The sequence below is a fragment of the Aythya ferina genome (assembly GCF_964211825.1).
Source record: "Aythya ferina genome assembly, chromosome: 3".
Lineage (NCBI taxonomy): Eukaryota > Metazoa > Chordata > Aves > Anseriformes > Anatidae > Aythya > Aythya ferina.
Genome location: NC_140298.1, coordinates 71,623,453 through 71,647,735, shown reverse-complemented (window position 1 = coordinate 71,647,735; position 24,283 = coordinate 71,623,453). Strand labels below are relative to the sequence as shown.

At 33.6% G+C, this 24,283-nt stretch overlaps 1 protein-coding gene across 1 annotated transcript in view; it reads left to right on the top strand.

Moving 5' to 3' along the window:
* Window positions 1–24,283, top strand: part of AK9 (adenylate kinase 9) — a gene marked incomplete at its 3' end in the record, with an annotated part of 64,850 nt that overhangs the window by 4,075 nt on the left and 36,492 nt on the right. The window contains exons 3-17 of the mRNA XM_084512166.1: window positions 2,198–2,250; window positions 2,335–2,431; window positions 5,829–5,941; window positions 7,948–8,121; window positions 8,786–8,911; window positions 9,400–9,474; window positions 10,970–11,068; window positions 13,167–13,306; window positions 13,388–13,568; window positions 14,036–14,180; window positions 15,190–15,312; window positions 17,128–17,261; window positions 17,878–18,034; window positions 22,039–22,153; window positions 22,572–22,639. Of these exons, the coding sequence (XP_084368292.1) occupies window positions 2,198–2,250; window positions 2,335–2,431; window positions 5,829–5,941; window positions 7,948–8,121; window positions 8,786–8,911; window positions 9,400–9,474; window positions 10,970–11,068; window positions 13,167–13,306; window positions 13,388–13,568; window positions 14,036–14,180; window positions 15,190–15,312; window positions 17,128–17,261; window positions 17,878–18,034; window positions 22,039–22,153; window positions 22,572–22,639 (1,800 nt within the window). The remainder of the gene's footprint in view (window positions 1–2,197; window positions 2,251–2,334; window positions 2,432–5,828; window positions 5,942–7,947; window positions 8,122–8,785; window positions 8,912–9,399; window positions 9,475–10,969; window positions 11,069–13,166; window positions 13,307–13,387; window positions 13,569–14,035; window positions 14,181–15,189; window positions 15,313–17,127; window positions 17,262–17,877; window positions 18,035–22,038; window positions 22,154–22,571; window positions 22,640–24,283) is intronic.

Below are 24,283 nucleotides of genomic sequence, written 5' to 3'. Positions count from 1 at the left end.
GCTGGCACTTTCAAGTTTCTAAAACAAATACGTCCAATGGCTTATTTCACAAAGTTTAGCTAAGTTTACCATAGTAGATGCTTTGTAGTAAGCATCATACACCAGACTAGAAGATACTATTTCATCTTCTAAGCCATTCAGCTCCATTTCTTACAGTCCGTCTCATCAAAGATTTTTAAGTCTGTAGAGTGAAATCCGATGTTTACATTATATTCCCCCTAAATATATTGCTAGAGGGCTTTATTCATTTTGAGGTACCTCAGCAAGAAAGTGGGTTTCCATAAAAAATAATTATCTGGCAGTTTTCTTTTATACCAATTTTGTCAGTTGTAACTTATATAGATATATACACTATATATATATATATATTAATCTCTTGTAAAGTTTTTGTATGTGTGATGTTGTATTCACAAATTGTAATCCATTCCCTTAAGCCTTATGAAAAAAAAAGAAGATATTTTTTCTACCAGATTTGTCCTACCTGTTTGAAGGATAATACCTTACTTTAAGTAGAAGAAAAAGAAGGCATATAGTAACCTGAATTATGTAGAAATTTCTTGAATGACTCTTTGAGGATACCAAATTATAAATCTAATTTTATGGTATATATTTGTACAGGCATTGTGAATTAACTCTTTATCTATCAATTTTCATTACATTTTTTCTTTTAAATGTGCCCCAGTATTTTTAATTGTTCTAATAAAAGCCCTCTAGTGGACAGTGTAGCACTTCATATTCCTGTGAATATATAGGCTTACTTATCAAATGAAGTAACTTGATTTTATTTTAAAGGCTTGGAATTAAAATATTATAAAAGTCAGTTTTATCAAGTGCCTTTTTTTACTTAAATAATTATAGAATTTTTAACTAATGGGATTGTCTAACAAAAAAATTAATACCTGGTCCAAAACACAGATCAGACCAAAATCAGAATTGCCTAATTGGAATTTCACATTGTCCTGCTTGCATCTGTTGCCTCTTGTCCTCTCAGCACTTCTGTGAAGAGAGTGCTTATGATTTTGTGCCTTCTCATTAAGTAGTCTTAGATAGCAATAAGAGCTGCCCTCAGCCTGTCTTCTCCAGGCTGAATAAGACCAGTTCTTCTGGCCTCTCCTTCTAATCATCTTGATGCCTGCCACTGGCCTTTTTCCAGTGTGTCAGTATCTGGCCTGTGCTGTGTTATTTATCTGGAAAACAATCCAAGTTTAAGAATTATTAAATATGAAAAGTGTTCACAGTCTTTGTAATGTGACAAAATACTGTCTATTCGTTTATTCAGTGGATAGGTCATAAACCAGGCAGGGATACATGTACAATACCGTTTTTCAGTGGTCTGTATTGTTTGTCAGTGCATTCCCTGGGCCAGTTTTGACTCCCTGCCAAGTAGTAGTATCCCAAGCAGCCATTCACTGTGTGGGGAATATTTGTGACAGTCATCATCACTACTAATAGTAGTTTGGACACAGCCACTGTGTTTTGGGGAGAAAGATTTTAGCTGTATAGGCATGAGCCACTAGCTTCAGGAACATTCCCTGGCCTGGTTTATTCGGTAATATATATGTAACCTTAACGGTCATTCTTGAAAATTTTTGTGAGCATCTGCTAATTTCAATAAGTGTGAAAGACTTCCAGGATCATTCTGCCATGATATCACTGTCCAGAGAGACAGCGGGAAGGAAGACCTTTGAATTTGAGGGGTGTCAAACATTAATTAAATGATTTATTTAGACCATATAAGGAGTAGGCTTTTAAGGGCATTATTAAAACAGATGATTTTCTCTGTTTGAACAGTTCTTTTTCTAATACTTGCTTTTAAAATTTGGAAGTGTTTGAGTTCAAATATTCTTCTCTGGATTACACAACAGTCATATTAATATGATATAAATCATTAGTTAAACTTGCAAGGCTGCTATCTTTTCTACATAGACCTGAATTGTAGGGAAGGTAATTTACCCATCCATTGCTAGAAAGCACCAAGTTCTGGATGGACAAAATATTATAAAGGCCCTAAATATAATGGCTGTCATTCAAACAATAGTCTGGCTTGCTGCTATGCAGTGTTTCATCACAGAATTATCTTGGAGCACACATACCTACCTTTGTGTATTTGTCTATGTATGTTTGTCTGCATGTACATGCATGTATATGTTTATTTATGAGTTGTTTTAATTTTATTCTGTCTGATGTGCTTCTTCAGCTTTGGAAGTAATTGAAATGAATATTCGTGAAGAAACAGAATATGGGCTTAAGGTAAAAGTATGATGTGCTAGTAAGTTTTGTCACATTCCTGACAAATATATATTAAATAAGGCTATGTTTTGCATTTTGTCTTAGTGTCAAGAATTGCTTTTTAAAGGTCTAAGTATTTCTGAAGAACTGGTTACAGAAATGATTCTGAAAAAGATTGAGTCACCAGAAGCTGCTCATTTTGGTAAGTATGTTTAAATTTCCAAGAATAAAGTAACTCTAATTTTGTCACATTTTACATCCGTTACTGCTTAAATATAGTTTATTTTATATTAGACTGTAGCAACTTTTCTTGTGCTCCTAAGGTTGCAGAGCTTCTCTAAACTGAGAGTGTACGTAGGGATTAATTTACCAATGTGGGAGATAAGAAAGCATCATGCCAATCCTATATTGTGTTAATTTTGAGAAAATTCATTTGCCCCAAATTTTAAGTGTTGCAATGACTCTCATTTAGCAGTGTTATCTGGATGTAAATGTTATGGCATTTAAAATACAGATTTTTTGACTTGAATACTTATGTAACAACAACAACAAAAAAAAACACCTACCAAAATATTTTAAAAATTTAAGGCATAGAAAAAGAAAATCATTATTTAAAATGTGAAGTAGTATGGGCTTGCTTGCCTTTCCATTTTGTCACAGCAAGTTAGATAGGAATAGTAATGCTAATGATAATAATGTTACTCTGTCTGGTCAGGACTTTAATAAAGGCCTACAGAGACATCTGTGTCATCTAAGTTCCCCTCTCTGAGTCAGTCTGATGATGAATGCCATAGATGTATCACAGAGGACCACAGAGATTCTAGAGACTGTAAACAAAAAAGTTGATAAAAGTTTGGTTGTTGTAGTAAAGCCATTTTTTGCATTACAAATCCCCCAAATGGACAAGGGATAGAATAAACTATGGCCTTGCTGTTTTTTCTACTAACTAGAACTCAACTCCAAACCCAGTTTTTTGTTAAGTATTTTCTATTCATTAAATATTTTCTCTCTCTAATAATTTTTTGTTTAGCAACCATTATTTTAATATAATCCTTGGAGATTTTAAGTAGGCTTTCAGCAGGAACTAATCTGTTAATTGGCTGTTATTTATTCATTAAACATTCATTAAAGATAAACAGTTATATGAGAGGCTGAGGTTTTACTTTTAACTTTAGTTGTTAACGTTGCAAAATTGAAGTTTCTAAACAGTACACACAGTAAGGGATTATTTCAATTATATTCTTCTGACTTAGAAAATAAACACCTTCTATGTGGGGGACTGATGCGTCAGAGGTATTTAAAAGTGCTAAAACAAAAGATGGTATTTTAAAAGTTTAAGTCACTAAGTGGAGTTTAATTCTTTGAGTTCTTAAGGAGGTCAGATATGAAGCTGCTAAGCTATTTCTCAGAATAAGCAGTCTCTCTTTTTAAAATAACATAGCCACTGAAGGACTGGAGAATAACAAGCACACTTGTATTTTGGGTAAGAATTTACAGAATAGTAACCTCCCTGTAGCTTGTGTGCTTGCTAATTTTTTTCAATAGAACAATAAAAGAATAAGAAGTTCATACCATGTTAGCGTAAATAGTATTTGCAAAGAAAGTTCTGTGTCATTGTTACCAGAGAAAACTGCTCAATTATTATTATTTAAACCATATCAGGACCAAGGCTGTTTATTGATTTATTAATGACAAGTAATTAACTGGCAACCAGTGAACTGATGATCAGGGAATAGGTTCAGTATCAGGCACGCAATAAACCACAGCACTAGGCACTTGTCAAATCTTAATAAACACCTACAAATTTCTGAACTCCTAAAACTAATTCCAAGGAGTACACTCAAACTTGCATGGTTATGCATTAAAACCCTCTCTCAAACATGGGTGGGGGTTATAAGCACACATTCCCTCTTCTGAGAGCACACATTCACCTATTTAGACACACTTTCTGTTGGAAATGTTCATGTTGCAGCCTTGTGTGTGCTATTTCCTCCAAACTGCTGATCCATACACCAGTGAGAAAACGCCCCAGAAATTCCCATGCACACACTCAGGGTGTGGGTCACATAGCCTGCGCTGTCAGTCCAGCAGCCGAAATGCAGGTTACTCACAGCACCCAGCATGGAGGCTGCTCTGTCAGGCCTAGAAGAAGAGAATGTGGCACATCAAGCCGGTTTGGCTGCTGTTACCTTATTATCACTCTAAAGAAGCATTACAATTTGTGGTAAGAGACCTTAATGTTTCTTTTTGAGATGACTCCTTTTCTCAAAAGTCTCTTGATACTACCCTGGTTAATGTTTGATCTGGTTGATGGTTGTCATATAGGTAAACTTCTTCATTGTTAGTTTCCTGACAGCGTTATCAGCCTTAGGGCAAAGACCCTCTCAGAGAGCAAACAGTTTCGAGTAATCTGTGCAGATGTTGTACTCACATTCTTCTCACATCAGCTGTTGTTAACCAGCTATTTATAAGCGGAGGCTGTGCAGGCTCCCCATATCTCACTGCCTGCTAGAATCCTCTAGAGGTGTCAACTTAGATTTTCATTTCCCAGAGGAATGATTATGCTCTATATTTTCTCTTGCTAATGCTCTTCCATAAATTTTACATCTGTGGATCGAAACTCCCCAGAGAGCTCAGTTCTAGTACCCATTACAGAGGCTGCTGCTATGTTTTTGTGTTGCAGAGACTTGAATTTAAATGTTATCACATACAAGTCTAAGCATTTGGAGCATTTCATGAAGGGAATATTCTTATCATTAAGCTAAAAAAATCAGCTCAATTCTTGTTTAGTTTTTCATTCTGGCCTCATGAATATTGATTTCCTTGCTATACAGCAGTTCTTTCTTCATTGTACGTAGTTTTTGGTAGTTACAGTACTCGAAGCTATGGGTTCCAATCTCTCTGGGTCTGAGCACACTAATACTAGGAAAAAGGTATTACACTACTGTCATGTATAGTCAGTGCCTTTGCTGAAAAGGACTCGTATTGCAAATCCTTAGTGAATGGATGCTTGCCAAGTCATGTGCCTTGTTATGCATACTGTGTGCATACTGCCTCCTTCTGAGAAAATTTAACATCTAGGAGCACTGTGTATCCAGCAGAGGAGTTCAGCTTCCTTTATTGTCAATAATGGCCTTTAAAGCCTGTAGAAAAAGCTTAGACTCCTATTTAAAATGCTTTAAATGCTATGTGTCATAGAGTGGCTGTTTTGTGCAATACCTTTCACAATGACTTTTAGTGGGGAAAAAAAAAAAGCTACTAAAAGCTAATTTCCTTTTAGTCAGCTGTAATGGCTGAGTTAGGCATATGAAGCAGGTGGTCTGAGTATGATCCTTAATGTCTACATATTTCTAACATTTCTTAAGTGAGTTAACAGACTTTAAGAGTCCTATATTAAGTCGAAAATAATACACTCTTATGTCTGTATTTCATCTAGAGTGGACATGGGTGCACGATTTTTGTAACTGTGTTATGTCATGTACATGGTTTTAAATTGTGCCACTAAATAGATGTGTTATTTAAAGGAGATCAGTATAACTGGTATATTTGTCATAATGTTCTAAAAGATATACATGTATTTAATAAAATGTGTTTGGCAGGTTACATTCTCAGTGGATTACCTTCTCTCTCAGAGGAATATATGACTGTTTCACAGCAAATAGAGAAAATAAAAAATCTAAAATTAAAACCAGATTTCTTTATTAACATTAAGGTAATGTTTTATTCAATAACTTGTTAGTCATTTGCCTAACTATTAGTAAACTTACATACTGCATAAGTCAAAAGATAGTATTTTCTCTTATGCATTTGAGTATAGTATTTATTGAGGAGTAATATATTGTTCTCTTTTACATTGGAAATAATTACACTAACTGGTTGCATTATAAGCACTGATCATATAAAATAATGAGCATTTCCTATAACTTCAGTAAGAGCTACAGTCTTTTCACTCCTGTACAGATGACATTGGTCAGTCTTCCATTGTCAACTGATGCAGTCACTCCATCATAGAAGGCCACCAGATTGATCAGGCATTGATCTATGTGGTTTGTCAGGTGCTAAACTTTCATGCTTGGACTGAGTCTATCACTTTGACAGATTTAAGTCAATGTCTTAATGACAAGGCTCCTTACATTCCATACTTTCCAGACTTAATCTGTTTGGCCATGCATTATTAAAATGCATGAATGCCTATTTCAAACATTTTTTTTCCTCATTTTTTTTCTCTTGGAAAAATCTTAAAACATTAAATAAACAAATATTTGTGCTGCTTTCTAGGCTGTTTTTATTTTTTCAGCTACAGAAAGTCAACCTTTTTTTTTTTTTTTTTTAATATCAGGCAGTGAGAAATCCCAGCTCTTGAGAATGGATGTTGTATAGTTTCATATGGAGCAGTACATATGGAAGAGTGATATTAGCTACACTAGAAAGAAAACAGAATTCTTTACTTCATGTAATTACATCATTTTCTTGGAAAAAACTGAGACGGAACACTCATTAAAAATCCTTACCCCAGATTCAAATAAATAATTTTGCCTTTGATTTTGCTGGGTTTTAGCAGTTTTCATGAATATGTCAGAATTGTAACTATTTTCATTATAAAAGAAAGAAATGGGGGACATACTAGATATCTCTGGGAATAATGAAATACTGTTATTACAGATCAATTTAGAGAAATTTTGCTCTCAAAGAAAAAAGACCTTTGAAAAAAAGAGCTATATCTGACCAAATTTCTTCTTCCCTATTTCAAAATGTGCTATGTCATATAGTAGTCAATGTCAGCTGTATGACTCACTGTTACAGCAGAAATGTAGAAATATCCTGAAGTATTGTTATATTTCAAGGGATACCTTAGGTAATGAGCATAGATAGTATGCCTCTTACTAGCAATGTGATCACAAAAGCTCTATTTTCTTCTGCAGAAATCAATCTTCCCTTTCTCACATTCTTCGAATTTATTAACTACAATATTTTCTTGTTATTTCAGGTTTTTCATATGTATGTTTGAAAGTTTTAGCCATTCAGAAGGGAAGACTATTTCTTCTTTGCTGCACACGATTCCCAATTCTATAGTAGAATTTTAAGACATCCATGTTAAGACCACATCCAGATTTACCTGTGTTTATTGTTAAACTAATGTTGTCTGCAGGTGGTTTTATAGAAAGACCTGTACTTGTTCTCTCAGAGCTCTAAACTGCTGAAAACCTTTAACCTCTGGACAATAGCACTATGCTTTTGGGTACTAGTGAAGATCTGGGAGGTCAGAGGCACCTATTAAAGTTGTTTTATCTTGCTCAAGTCCAAACCCCTTCAGCATTAATTGCAAGAGCAATCACAAGCCTCTTTGCAAAAGACTTTTATCCATAAATTACACCTGAAAAAAAAACGGATATGGCAAAATGTGCTCAAGCTGTGGCTGCACTCCTGATATGAAATGTAAAATACTAAAGGGGAGTAACTATGCAAGTGATTAAGTCTTTTTAATAACTTATTTTTGCACCAAATAACTTATTTTTGCAAAGAAACTTTGCTGCTTTAAAAAAAAAAAAATATTTACTTAGAACGTTATGGGGGAAGAAGTTTATGAATCCAAATATTTGCCAAACAGTCCCGTCCCATCGCCCACCCTCCCACTCCCCGGTATTCTGCAGTTTAAGGAAAAATAATATTGTTATAGTAGTCCACTAAACACATTTCTTTTTAATTATTCCTTGCTAGTGTTCAGACTATGACTTATGCCAGAGAATATCGGGACAAAGGCAACACCCTGATTCAGGGCAGGTATATCAGAGGAACCAATGGGATCCTAAAGTTATTGAAAAGCAAAAGAAAAATAGTGAACAGCATGGAGAGGAGGATGAAGAAGAAATTGAAGAGCAGGAAGAAGAAGAGGTAAATACTGCTAATTCCTAAACAGTACAAAGTATTAGAATGTACTCTAGACAAAGTAGAACAAGTTCTAAAATATCCTATACTACACTATAAATTAATTTTTCTGAGCTCTAATCTTAATTCCATTTCTGTTTTCCTTTAAGAGATGTGGGAAAAGCAAATGGTGATTATTGTATAGCTCTGCATTAATCCTCTAACTTGGAAGTCACTGAAATCTTTTTTGCCATAAGTTAAAAGGGTGTACCAGGAGAATGGTGACTTTCTATTGCCTTGAATCTTGTTTTGAGCAAATACAAGTTCTTAATTTTTGTTTATTGTAACATGTTCTATGTGTTGAATATATGCAAGATAGAGTCTAACACAATATTTGGTGTTAGACTACTACAAATAGATTTTGTGTTATTTCATGAAGTTACTAGTTTTGACTTCCAGTTGGGTTGCTCTGGTTTATAATTCTGGCCAGACACAGTGCAAGTTCCAGTCACATTACTCTCAATTTCCAGGAACTGCATTTCATCAGAAGTAGGATCTTTGTCAACAATCACTGGGCACTCATTGCAATATTTCTGAAAACTACTTTATTTACTTCTGAGTGTAGACAAAATTTAGTTTAGTACATTATTTTATTTCTGTATCCTGAAATATTTAACTTTTGATTCCTCAGATTGCAGAAGATTCACTTAAGATGTCAGAAATTTTGCATCAATTAGTGCAAAGGCCTGAAGATTTTCTTGAAAATGCAGAAGAAAGAGTTGGCATGTATAAGGATATAATGCTTCGTTCTTTAGAAGTAAGAAAAAGCAAAAAAATATGATAATGCTTAAAAAAAAAAAAGTTGTTTAAAATATCTTACACTATTTTCAGGGTGTCGTGGCTCTGGCTGAGATAGTTATTTTTCTTTATATTGGCTGGTATGTTCCTGTGTTTTTGTATTTAGGAGAAGAAATAATGTGTTTAGCTGCCTGCTGGGTTAAACCACAACAGAGGGGTTTTTCTTGAGTTTGAGGCCTATTTCATGGAGGTGGGCATAAGGCATGCTAAAACATATCCCCAAGTTCTGTAATTAATACTGAAATCAATAATACAAAATTGTCATCTGTGTGTGTTGTTTCTATTCTAGAATGTAGAGGGTTTTTAAGTCATCAGCATAATGAATTTTGTTTTTTTCTGAAGTCCACAATAGTCCAACCTTTAATATTTACAGGAACAGAATGAGCTTCAATGTCATTACATGGTTAGGTACATTCAGTTGATGAGCATGTCTTTGTTCTTAAACAGGACTTGATGGCTGAACAGGATTCTCAATATCTCATTGAACTGGATGGAAATCAGCAGCCAGACGAACTCTTTGCAGTAAGTAAGCTATACACCAACTTAATTAACTTCCACAACAATGGAATTTATCAGTTCTTTGGATTGCTTTCTTTCTTAAGGTGTTAACAAAATTTTAAGTTCCGTATAAAACTCACTTAATTATTAATAGAAAACATCACCTTTGAAATGCTTGCTTTTGTTGTTCTGAAACTACTATATAATTCACTGCACCCAGGCTTACATGTGTGGTACAGGAAAACGTTTCCAGGTAGGTTACAAACTCATTTGCATTGGATCCATGCGGTTTTACTGCTTTATATCTTGTATTAGTGTCAAGTATAATTATTATCATATGAAAATAAAACATTTTTGAAATGATATATTTACAGAATTGGCTTAATGTGCTTGTGTCTAAAATGACAGAATTCTTATTATCTTTGTTACTGTTTCACAGTGTAATAGAAGACACTTAATTTTTTTTCCATTTGACAGATCTTCTGAGTCTTTGTATCTAGATTTCTGGCTTATAACACAGCAACTCATTCTCTCTATTAAAATTTAAAATGATAAATTTTGAAGATAAATAATCTTATCCAATGCCTCAACAATAAGAGTTACTTCCAATCAGAACCTAAAGTATGGGGTTGAAAATGAAATGAGAGATTGTCTTTGACAATGCAGGATGTGAGCTGTTCCTGCACTTTCCCTTCTGTTGTTTGAAACAAATTAAATTGAGTATAATTCTGTAAGTGTTTAAATTTAAGCTTGACTTTACTATCAATTGTAGTTCTATGGGTCGTAAATAATAGATAAATAAATAAATAAATAAATTTTGAGAAGTGGGAATATAAAATTTCATCATCTACGATCTCTTTGTGAACATCACAACAAGAATTTTATACTAAATGCAATAAAGTTGTATAGTGATTTCCAACTATTCAACCTATGAATAAGGCAAAGAGAATTATGGAACTAGTCCAAGCATGACAAAATTAGCTTATTCATTTCAAGAACTCTTGCATTCAAGCAAGATCACATTCAGGAAATACTTAATTAAATTCATTATCATCTGATTCTCATTGGCAGGCAATAATAAGTATCTTTTAAAATAAATTACCCAAAGTTGTATTGCTTTCAAGTGTGCATAATATTCTGATCTCCTAAAGAGATTTTCCTCCTATTCCAGTCTTCTTGGCACAGAATGGAGGTCGTCTGAATACTTGTACTGCTTTGTAGGAAATAGTCCTTCCAGTGTATTCCTTTAGAAGGCCTTGGATTCACAGCATACTGAGGAGATACAAAGGCTGTGACTCAGCATTTTACATTGCCTGCATATACCAAATTGGTTGTTAGAGCTCCACTGAATAACTAGCATGGCTTCAAGTTAGAAATTGGACCTCGTTTTATATACATTTGTATTATTTATATAATGTGGCCATTATATAGACCATAAGTTACAATTTAAGTACTACTTTGGGGGTCCTTTCAGATCACAAAAGCAATTTTGATTGGTACTAAGGTGTTTTCTTTTCAGTCAGTTGTAGTTCGACTTCAATCTATGGGTGTTCTAAATGGAGCTCCTATAACAAGACTTCAAAGTCAGCAAGAAGAAGTGCTGGAAGGACTGGAAAATGTAAGTGTGTTCTAAAATGTTATTGACTGTAATAATTATACAAATATTTATTTTCTACTATGAGCTTATACTATAACATCTTTGGATGGGGTTTTGAGCAACCTCATCTAGTGAGTGGTGTCCCTGTCCATAGCAGGAGGGTTGGAATCAGGTGATCTGTAAGGTCCCTTCGAACACAAACCATTCTATGATTCTGTGATTCTACAATCTTTGTTTCACTGCAACCAGTTTCTTCTATGACACAATGAAGGCATTTTTTGAACCTCAGCTTTCAAAAAATGTGAATTCAAGATAACTCTGGGACTGAAATCCACCTAAAATTGTATGAAAAAAAAAAAAAAAATCTGTGATTGAAAAAAAGTTAGGTGATTTTGAACAAAATACTTGTTTCAGCAATGGATGAAGAATGAATTCCTTTGAAGAAATTTTAGCCAAAGGATTTAACCAAAGAATTTTTAGCCAAATTTTAGCCTCAGCAGCTGATTCTTAGTTCAATCTTTGCTTTTTTCCTGAAAGAAAAGCATAGCATGCTAATACAAATTTAGCAACATAGCTGAATTTAGCAATATTGCTGAATTCACATACATTGTGTTTCCTTTAGTTATTCAGAAACATGACAAGTTACTGTTGAATTTTGCTGAATCATGACAATTAAAATTTGTGGCCATTCCAAATGAAACTGAAAACCAAAAATCTTTGCATTCACTTGGCAGTATCATCTTTCACCAAAAAAGATCTGTCATCTTTCACCATTTTTCAACAAAACTTTGAATATATGAATACTGTGAATATATGTGTACTGTAACTTGGGAAACCCATCTATACAATTTCAGAGCAAAAAAAAATCCATTTGTTTGTTTTCTCAGTCCCTGACAAAATTCACAAGTGAAGGACTTTCTGCGTCAGAGGAGGTCTATATCTATTATTTATTTAGTCTATATGTTTGTGTTATTCTGTGTGTAAGCTTTTAGCATGTGCAGTGTTTGGATCAAGGAATTCTGCAGCTTAACTGGACGTTATATACAGAATTGCTTCCCTTTGTGTTATACCTGCCACCTTTTAGTCCTCTAGCTGCTAACATGGAAAAGTCAGTGAATAGTTTTGTTTTTTTTACATGCCTCCTAATAACTCATGATTTCAGACTTCCATACAGTTTTTATGTAGCTGTCTCTTTCCTGAACTGAAGAGTTTCTATCTACTTAATCTCATTTCTTGTTGCATGGAAACCATTTTGTGTCATTGATCCATCACATCACATTTTTCTGAAACTTATTCTACAGCATACTTTCTGAGATTAGTGTAGCAGAATGCACACAGCAGTAAAAAAGAGGGCAGTGTTTATACAATTTAAAAACGTATCTAAACATTTTACTCTCTCTTTGCTAACTATTTCTGATATTCAGTTCATTTTTCTGACTGCTGTTGGGCATTGCCCAAATATTTTAAACTCCAAGATCTGTTCCAGAGTAGTAAGAGTCAATGACATTTCATCATTTTCTATGTAAAATTGCTATTTTAATGCCCAGCTTTCTACATCCTGAAGCTTGTTCTGCAGTTCTTCATAGTTAGCACTTGTCTGTACTATTTTGGGTAATTTAGAGTCACCTTAAACCTTAGAATTCATCCAGTATTCACATTCTATAAAGGTCTATTAAACTTATTCCTGTCATATGACATTTCTGCATGCCTGAAAGAAATATTTTGGCCTTGCTATTCCTCCTCCCGGATCTTGGTCCTTTCTTCATCCCTTTTAGAAGAAATCTTGGCCACTTTCAGTCTTCTTCATTAACTGGCTAACTTGTACCTATTTATTTTACATATTTTAACTTCTGAAAATAATTAGTGAAGCCTACAGGAACTATTTCAAGTGCTCTTTTTATTAAATAAAATTGAAAACCTAAATAGTTTCTCCTTAAATTGTACTACAATACTGAAATATATATGTATTTTTAAGTATTTTCAAATTCATGATTTGATTTTCTTTTTAGGTTTGCTTGTTTTCCAACAAAATATTTCAGAAGGCTAATTTATATAGAACAAGGTATATGTAGCTTCAGACAAGAATTACGTGTGCCATTATTGTTGTTTTAATAAACAGGATGAACTTTTCCGTGCTCTGTCATCATTCAAACAAATAGCACCCAGATACCGATGGCGTAGAAGCAGATGGGGACAAGCATGTCCTGTGGCTTTAAAGGAGGGTGATATTGTAATGGGAGACCCAGAACTGGCTGTCAGGTTAGTGGATTTTGGCACTTCTTATTTGTATTTGTTTTATAAGACAACTGTCTAAATTGTTAGCTTATCTTCTGTTTTAAGTTTTCTAGGTAAAATGTATGTACTGTCATCCCCAGAGGCACTGAAAAAATTCATGTTGAATCCACGGCCTTACCTGTTACCACCAATGCCAATTCCTCCTTGTAAAGTACTAGTATTTGGCCCTCCATTTTCTGGAAGAACAACTATTTGTAAGCTAATTGCAAACAAATATAAAGGAAAGGTAGGTTAATAAATACCTTATATAATACGAGTGTTAGCTGAGGCTTGGAAGTCAGTTAAAAACATTCTTATTTCTGTTGTATCATTAACATATATATTGCAAATATTAACAAACATACTGCAAGCATACATACTATGCAAAAATAGTAGTTAAATGAAATTCATTTACAAAAGTAGCTAACTTCCAAAAACCGCTCTTTTACTTCTCCTCTATGTGAGACAAATATTTGTGTCAGTTATTTGTCTTAGCATAAAAATATTTTGACTATCTGTTGCACCTAAGCTAATTAGATGTAATCACAAATTAGAAAGTATTTTAGACACACACACGAAGAACTCACTGAATTATATGTATTTTTTTCTGAAATTTGCAGAACTTTTCCAAATTTATTTCACTGTGTAGCTGTTAGATCTGGTGCTATATGTCTATTCTTCATTAATTATGATTTTTTCATGTACTTTCATTAGGTTCTTGATATGACAGAACTCATTCAGCTCCACATAGAAGAATCAAGAGAACAAAACATTGAGCAAGTGCGAAGGGATACAGTAGAAAAGGCTATAAAAGCAGTGAAAGATAGGTTGGAATCAGAAAAACAGTTGAAAGAGCCAGGTAATTAAGATGTTCTGTGGTCTTTGAAGTTATCGTTGCTTTAGGTTATCTAATGGAAACAATTGTTGTCACTGAGAAATGCTCTAAGTTACTCACAAAATATTACAGAAGTTGTTGTGTGTACTGTGTATGTTACATAAATCAAAAGAACATGAAGTGAACGGAATCTAAGTAGAGCTCAATATTTTGGTATTATATATAAATATTTGGAAGTTGAGAATCATATTACAAGAAAGTTTTCTGAGCTCCTTTTGAAAGAAGAAGTTGATTCCAATTCATCCTGGTTGGAATCTTTCCCTTTGAGTTTCTTTCTGAAAAGTTAAATCTTTTCAAAACTGAATTTTTCTTCAAGAAAGCAGCTAGTCTGCTACACTTGTGTAAATTCACGAACTACAGATGTTCCACCTTAGGGCAGCCTTCCAAATATGCTGTCTCGGATTGCACATTCACAAGATTCTGCATATCTGGCCATATCTAGACTTCTTCAGCTGCCTAAGTTTCTGCAGCTTGATGAAGTCTGGAAATATTTTGAATTAAAATAACATGTTCTTTTAACATCTTTAAACAAAAAGTGCTAGCCTTTTAATGCACTCGGATGACATCTAGCTCGAACAGAACCACACTGTTCTGTTTTGGGGATCAGGTGTGGGGGTAAGAAACCTGTTGAAATGAAGAAGTGTTCAGAATGTATGTATTTTTTACTCTTTTCTGTGTTTTGTCATAATTCTGATCTTTCTCTTAAAGAGAAAAACAAGCATATAGACAAATGATACTACTAGAGAGCTGTTTGTGTCTCTGATGGGTACAAGTCTTGTCCATTGCCAGGGCTTGAAAAGTGCTTACAGTTCCTAGAAGGTTGTTTGGGGGCTTTCACAGACTGGGAGGCTGGAGTTCATGAAGGGAAAGCTGGCATGTTTTAGTCAAATGGATTTAGTGGTGAAGTATTTGTATAAAATGATTTTCTACTTATCTGTTTTTTCATGACTTTATTATGATTTCATAACTATAGGAGACTTGAAGGAACTTAGTAGTATCGAGGAAGCAGATGATTCTGAAGAAACCACTGAAATGGGAGAAGAAATAAACTTGGAAGAAGAGGGTAGTGAGGTAAAATCTGACATCATCCAAGAAGGTAAAAAGCAAATCTTAGCTACTCTAAGCATGGCACTCCATGCCTTCACTGTGTCTTGGACATTAAAAAGTGAAAGATAATCTTTTTTTCTTATTTACACTTGTAAGACTATCTTAATTTTTTTTCTGTTGCTGATACTATGATTTTAAGAAACAAAATGAAATGGTTAATTTTGTAATTGAAAATATATCTAGGTTAGTTAACTCATTAATACCATTTTACTATACAGGGAAAAAATTCCCACTGATTTTTGTAGGAGCTAAATTTGGCGTTTCAATTACACTTTGTGTTTTTATAGCATAAGCTCATTTCAGAAAATTTTCGTAGATAAGGGAACAAGTGTACATTCACACACACACACACAAAAATAACTGAAGAAAGAAAGGATCTAAATTCAATAATGAGATTTTTTTGCCACTTGAATATGAGAAACTTAAAAGCATGCTGTGTTTTAATTAGTTGAAATAAACAAATAAGCAAAATGAAAATAGTTTCATGATTTTTTTCATTTTTCATGATAATTAAAATAAACAAATGAAAACAGTTTGTAAGCCTGACGTGGTTTACAAATACTAGGATTTATTCTCATACAGAACAGACTGACATTTTGTCGTAAGTGATGAAAATGGATTATTAGGTGTATACAATTAATAATGGACATTATTAAATATATTTATAAGGATCTAAAATGGAAATGAAATAAACATGGAAAGTGAAGTAGTTTTTACAAGTTCCTTTGCCTTTTTGAAAGGAAAACAATTGTTCCTTCAGTCATGATCTTCCTTTCAAGGTGTTCTTTAATAGCAAAAGGTATTAAAGAGATCGCTGAAGAAATAGCATTTTCTGAATGTGGGGAAATAGAATATAGTGTCTGTAGCTACAATAAGTGTAAAGTCTATTTATAGTTTTTTCCGTTTGGTTGTGGGTTTTGTTTGCTTTTTTGTTTTCAGAATAGAAACACTTAGAAAGCTATTATCTCTTTCCCATGGAGCTTGTAATTTGTGGGGGAAAAAAAAAGAAGAAAAAAAACACAGCAACTAGTAATGTGTATATTTGTGCATGTAAAAATATCAATACAATCACTGAAAAATATTGGCATAATTAAAGAAAGCAAATACGACATTTTTGCTGATTATACTCCTCGCATAATAGTACTGCAGTTACTAAGAACAGCTCTTTACCAAACTATGCTATAATTTTATCAAATTAGTATGTAAATTGTGAAGTAACTCTGAATGTTTTCTTAAAAAATTCGTAAGTAATTACAGTTCATTGTATCAGTAATTATTAACATAATATGAATCTAATGTGAGTATTTTGTATATATTAGGGAATGCAGGCTTCTTGATTATTGATGATATACTGTCTTGAACTACACATTGTATTAATTTTTAAATTAATCTGATCAACCTTTGGATTTAAGAATCAAAGAGAAATCAAATCAAAGGAAATTCTCAGATGCCGCAGCTGCCTGATATTTCTAGTATACTAAATGTTGTTCCATTCATATTGAAAGAATACTTCATTTAGCAGTAGAATACACTGTAGAGTTAAAAGTTTTTGGATTTCTTTTTTGAATAAGAGAGCAGCAAATCAAGATCCTAAAACTTAAATTTTAAGATATTCCTCGGAAATGCATTCAGAGGGAGTGCTATTTGATTCTTTTTCAATATCATTGTGTAATATTGTTTAAAATGACTGCTACACTGTACTTATACAGTGGCTTAATTTAGTTGGCAAGCAGTTGCTCCTGATTAGAGGAAACACGTATTTTAGGAATTTGTGATGTCCTTAAAATAAAATCTATATTGTTAGAAATGTCAGAGATAACTGCTGACCACCCAGAAGTTCAAGCGATGGTAGAAGAAGCTGTAAAAAGTGCATCAGAATCTGAAGTTATATTGTCACCTGAAATATATGCTGAAACACTGGAGAGAGCTATTGCAGAGGTAAACCTACAAGTATTGCATAGCAAAGCACTTTCTTTCTAAGAGCAGCCTCTAACAGTTCATACATTATTGATACATATATTCTTAATTTTACAATTTGAAAGATCAGTCTAGTTCATATCACACAGCCTGAAAGTTTACATATGATTGATGATAGACTGAGCAAGATCATGAAAGACAAATCTATTGAAGGTTGATACAAACTGTTACAGACAAGGAGAAATATCTTGAAGAAGTACACTGTTACACTCTTAATCACTGTTAAAGAATTGTATTTGGAAGTTTATCCAAGAATCATGAACTGCTTTAAATTTATGCACTGTTTTGTAAATCTTGAACCTGGAATATAAATTGTTTATAGGCAGCCCTAAAAATTACTGACATATTCATCTCTCTTTGTTCAAAATGTTTTTATTGCATTCAGATATGTAAAGTTATAAATGTCTTAATTTTTATTAACATGAAATGATATTAGGGAAAGAGTGATAACATTTAGAAAATCATTTTGTATCGTACAGTCTTTTTAAACATATCACAAGCTGTGTTAGTCTTTTTATGTTAATGAACATAAATGTTAATGTTAATTAACCTTACGTTAATGAACATTTCATAACAGCTCACGAAGCAGAACAAAGACAGGTATCCTGGTGCTGCAGAAAAAGGAGGATGGGTAGTGGATAATTACCCTTTGTCAGAAGATCACTGGTCAGCTTTATCAGAAAAAGGACTTTTACCTGACACTGTTGTCTGTCTGCAGGATACAGAAAAAGATGGTTAGTAAATACACACTAGTGGAACTTAACCTTTTCTATTTTCTGTGTTGAAAATAGATATCTGTAGATAAAGCACACCTGCAAGAAAACCCAGCAGTTATGTTCTATTTACAAATTTTGGGAGTCTGTAGAAAGTGAACAGAGAAGGAAGTATTTAGTGGATCAACAAGGGTACTCTAAATTTCGTATAGTTTAGATTAAGGGAATTAAGAAAACTGAAAAGAGGAATGCTTTACAAAGCAGTAAATGCCTTCTATTTACAAACCTATTTACATTCTCCTCCTACTTACAATCAGTAATACTAGTAAATAACACTGGACTCCTGCAGACTTTGTCTTGCAGACTCTGTATTCCATGTCTGGCTGACCACTATCTTCTAATGTGGCTCTTAGTCAAATTTCCCTGCCTGTGCATTGGTTTCCCTGCTTGCAAAATCAGATTATAACTTATGAACTTTCTCTGCTTAAGAGAAAAGTGGGGAGTACCTATATGCAGATGTACCTTGTTCCCCATCCTGAGGACAAAGAAATTTAAGGAACTATTTGGCTAGGTTGATACAATAGCTTAATATCAGTGAATGCAGAGGAAGGGATTTTTACTTCAGGCTTTCAAACAAGAAGGAAGGTTGGTACCAGGTATGGAAAAATGAAACAGATTCATACGTTGTTAACAGTTTTGCTTGCCAAATCATGTCTTAATCGATTGATTGCTTCATACCACACAGCAGGTTTCATTGTCCTGTGACAATCATATATAATCATTATTTGCTCAATCCAGTTTCTTATCAAAATGTTTTTCAGTAGTAGAAACTGCCCCTCAATAAAGGAACGTCTATTAACACTTAGTTCAAAAAAACCTCAGTAACTGATATTAAAATCAGTCAAAATCCCTCGTCCTTGAATATAAAAACAAACATTGCTTACATAGTTTATGTAGAGCAGCTTTCCTATTTAAAAAAAAAGGCTTTTCAGAAGCATGTCATCTTGATCAGATGATCAGCTAATCATCCTTACAGCTCAGCTAAGTACCCAAACTACTTGGTTATATGACTTTGTGAAATTTTTTAACTTTTAAACATCGTAACAAAAAGTAAAATGTGGCTGGAGCTTGTATACATACTTAAAGCGGGATGAAGATTTCTATGAGAAATTTCTAGATCCACTGCTTGTCAAAAAATCATATTTGTTGTTCCTGTCACTTAAGAAGAGCTCATCTTGGGTAGTCCCAGAGAGAACTTAAGGATACATTGCATTTCCATGCCTGATCTTTGCCTCCCAGAAATTTCAAGAATATTAAAATGGTCACGAACCTAGTTTCTGGAATGCTGTGCATTGTCATTTCTTCCCACCACAAAAAACACCTTAATGCATGTAGTTGGTATGTAGCAATGTGATGTTAATATGGTGTCTTGTTTACAATAATAAACACAACAATACTGTGATATATTAACATGGTGTATGTTAGTTAATACTAAATAATAGACAGCAGGAGTCAAGTTCTAGCCTTTTCTGCAGGGAAAGGACTGAGGTGGGGTAGATGCTTTCAGAACTATGTTAAATTCTGACAAGTGAAGAACAAGTTAAGAAATTAGTGAATTAACTGGATAAAGAAAAGGTTGTCTAGTCTATAATCTTTATTATAGATCAGCCACTTGAGGAATAGATAATTCTTCATGGGAACCATGTTGAAACTCATCAATAATAATTTCCCCCTTTTTTCGTTGTGGAAGGGAAGAACTTGAAGTCCATAACAGAGGTTTTCAAATGAAGACCGCTCTAGGGTCTGCAATGCACACCTTTCTGCCACTACCACTAGTTTTCAAAACTTATCTCTGGATCGCTTGTTCTGATCTGGACAATCTGTTTTATCCTCTTGGTAGCCATCTCTTCCATGCAATTACCTTCTGTTTTTATAGTCCGATAGTTGGAAGATTCTTTAAAGCCTAAACCTAAGTCTTCCCACCTAGAAGTGAGACAGATCTTCATGAAATTTAGATTTTATGCTCACAACACCAGTGTAACCTCTATTTGAACTAACACAGTCATAATCTTTATATTACATAGGAATAAAGACTTCTTTTTTAATTGCACTCCATTTGGTCCTAAGTTTAAGTAGAGTTCAAGCTTAGAAGGAAATCACCATTCCCATTTTTAATGTTTTTGAGATGATAATAAGACTGTACACTAATTTTATCCCTGCTACTGTATCAGATTTTCATATGAATGGATGTCTTTTTTTTTTTTTTCCCCTGAGTTTCACTCAGGTGGGAGAAAATGAACTAACTTACTTTAAATGATAAAATATTATTTTTACTGTCTCAGCTTGAAACCAGTCCTGTGCAAATTGAACGCAAGACATAGTATTTGTATTGCAAGGGAAATATAATGCTGGCATTGAGATTTTCATAACAGACTTTAAATTGCAGTTAAACAGGACACTTCAAGAACATTGTTCTTTTAACCAGAATCAGATCAGCTACCTACAAACCTGCTCCGTTAGCAAATTCATTTCTGGTTAATACTAGTGGTTGATATTCTCAGGTCAGCCACTTGGAAATCAGCTAATTTATTATCTGTTATTATAAATGCTTATAAGTCACTTGCTCAATTTGATCAAGTGATACTGAAATCGTTTATGAAATGTAATAATATTGATCCTTTAAGTGAGAAACAACACGTGATGGTATATAAGGAAGAAAGAATGGTTGAAATTGTAGTATCATAGATAGTATACTAATTGTGTTTCCTCTAGATGTTCTCCATAGGTTGATTCAGTAATTAAAGCTGCTTCACTATAGTTCAATGTAATTTGGATTCTGAATAATTAATTAAATTAATGCTGTTTGGCATTGCTGTTTTTCATAACACTGTGAGAAGACACAAAGTCGGGGAAGTACATATCTGGGCCACCAGACAAAGCCACTGAAAACTCACAATCTTTTTGCAAAAGAATATCCAGACAGAATTATCTAAATATCAGTTCACAAACGACATAAAAAAAAAATCCCATTACTCACCCTCCATTTTTCAGAATTATATATATTAATTAAGAGAATCTATTTCAAATATGTACCATTCACACAAAATTATCATCTATTTCAAATTGACACAGGCTCGATGTTCTTAAAAGTTAAATAACGTGTGCTTGAGTTTACTTAAAAATAAATTTTATGTGAGTTGACAATAGTGACCACATGAGATTTGGGAGGAATAAGTATCGATAAGGTGAGGTGAAGGAGGCAAGTCCATAATGTCTGCTAGAAGGCTTGTTTGCAAGCATAACTTTTTGTTTATGGCTGTTTCCTTGAACTTAGCAATTTTATTTTTTTTTATGTTATTCCTTTTTTTCCCCCTTTGGACAATTTATTTATTACTGAACTCTTTATTTGATTCCCATATTTCTGTCTCTAAATAATAATGTGGTACTAGAGTTTACATAGCATTTTGAGTCACTACTTTGTAAGCTATTCCTTGAAGTAGCCTGAACTAGCATGGTTCAACTGTTGGAAATAGATTTCAGCCACACAGCCATGTATCATAAATCTATTTGCCAAAGTAAATAAATCAGTTGAAATTCCTAGTAGGAACAGTGTATTTCTTCCTTTCTGTCAACCAGCTGTAGCAGTACAGGTATGCACAGGCTTTAAATTTTTATTTGAATGTTTTTCATTTGTTCTTTCATAGTTTTCTTTGTGCGCATCCAAACAAAATAAATGCCAGAGAAATGCATGATACATAGAAATATAAGATAAATCATTTCAGTGTTCTCTCTCCTTATAGCCTTCATCATAGCCTTCCAATATCCCAGTGTCAGTTTATTAGGTGCTTGAAGTTGAAAACAAAGCTCTAAAACATTATAATAACATTTCAGTGGTATATATGCCTTTCCTGGGCTTTAAAAAGAAGTAGGAAAATTGTTTATTATTTGTTAAATAATTTTCCTAACTCAGCTTTAGTTTTATACAGCTGCACAAAACTAATTACTGTTGTATAATTGTACTGCAGGCAGCTGTATACTACGCAGAACATACTTAGCAAATAAAGATGAAATTAATTCAAAGATATTGAGAAGACTAGAAGGTGAAGCATTAGAAAAGAAAGAAGCAGCAGAAGCAGCAAGGTAAATTATACTAAATATTTAAACATATAAAGTGCTCACAAGAAAATTCCATCCTTACTTTGAGTTAAACGTTATCAGTGCATTTATCAATCAACAGAAATTTAATAAGAAAGCACATTAAGCTTTGACCTGATGGATATAAAATAACCCAGTATGTGTTAACTTCAAGGGTTATCTTATTTAGATTGATACATGTGGTGGCAGAAGATTATCTTGCTAAACGCATTTTCATTAGCCTTCTACCAGCCCAGCATTTTGAGACAATGATACAAGTATGATACAATGATACATGTATGAACCAAATTATATTTCAATTCTGAACAGTATTTTTCCACATATTTACTTCCATTTAATAATTTGCAATTTGCTATGTTCATATTTATATAAGTCTTTAAGATGAATTATCTTTTACTCACAGAAGAGAAATGCAAGAGACTCTAGAAGAAGAACAGCAGTCTCAGGAAGCTGCTGAGGAGAAAGGTGAAAGTATGTATCATTCAACCTTTATTTTATCCATGTATGTGTTTCAAATGATTTAGGAATTTGGTGTTTATGCAGATTTTACAGTTTTGAATTTCTTTTTACATTCGACATTTAGAAAAATGACTTCAAATTACTGTATTTGCTTCCTTCACTGATTCAGGCCTGTATTTCTATGTGGCATTCTTAACGGATGTTGCAGAATAAAGATGTTTATTAAATCAGCCAGCACAGTTATGGTTTTCAATAAATCTGAAGGGCAGAACTCTTTATTTCCTCTCTAGTAACTTTTCTAAGTGGGTTGGTAACTGTATTGAAACTTCATACTCATGAAAAAATCTGTATCCCCCTCATAAATTAGAAATTTTTGTTAGAATTTAGCCAATGGCTAATCAGAAAATTGCAAGACTGTCTGAAGATGTGTTTTCCTCCAAGAAGCTCAGCCTGAAACAATTAAAGGGGAATGGAAATTACTTCAGGAGTGGCACTGTTAACATGTGTTAAGTATTGCTGAATACAGTAGCAACGTATATTACAAATTGATGAATCCTATATGCCATTAGAGGCAAGGCTGCTGCAGTTCTGTGTCCCCAGGTCCAGCCAGTAACAAGTCTGAGCATTTATTCCCAATTTTCCTTTCATCCTCTTCTCCCTCTATTATCTACACTTGTTCCTCTACAGTCCACTTTGATCCCTTCTTCTCCTTGCCTTTGGTCCTTTTCTGAAATGCCACCCATAATATTATGAGTCTCTCGCAGTCCCAAACTGCTTTTCCTGGCATCTCTTAATGAGTCTCATGCCCTCATAGGCAGGGAGAGCCTCCCTGGTTGACTCCTCTTCCAATGGCCCCGAGAGGAACCAAGTCAGGGTTATCTTTGTTCTGATTAAATAATCGGGATTCAAAAAAAAAAAAAAAAAAAAGAAATGAGAATATAATTGTCCTGGTTTTGAGGGCAGGCTAACTGTCACAAACCAGTTGGAATTTTGCACCTCAGACAATTCTATCAGTTGGGTCAAGATTTAAAATTAATTCTGGTTAGTTTCAACATTTTTGAATCTCAGTGGTCAAAAAAATTGTAAGGTTGAACCTTCCTTTTTACCTTCTTCAATCACTGCCTACTTTCTTAGAAGATTGTTGCTGTCTGATTTAAATCTGCTGTCAGGATGAAGTACCATGCACAAGTATCTCTTTCTACATTAAGAACCAGGTTGGGGACTTCAGGGGATTTGCTTCTGCTACAGGGTATGTAGGTAGCTCAATGGCAGCCTAAATTATACCCTACAGCTTGGATCAGAAATTAAAAATTGACATACATGCTGATATTCTTTTTTTTTTCTTTTTTTTTTCTTTTTTTCCCTCACAGCTATAGGGGTTAGACTTCCATTTCTGTCTTACTTTCAGGTATAATATACTAGTTTCTGTCAAAAGATATTGTGGCCAAGCTTATGTTCTTTTTTGTCAATATACCTCATACACTCTTTCATTATCCAGTGTGGTATTTATTTTATCTATCTATAAAAAGGACTAAGACATAAAGGTAGTATAGGATACACTGAATTTAGTAACTTGTTTTTTATTTTTTATTAGGTAACGTTTTACCTTTCCTTGACAAATACTCTAGCTTTGTTCTTTCAATTAAATTTTCAATT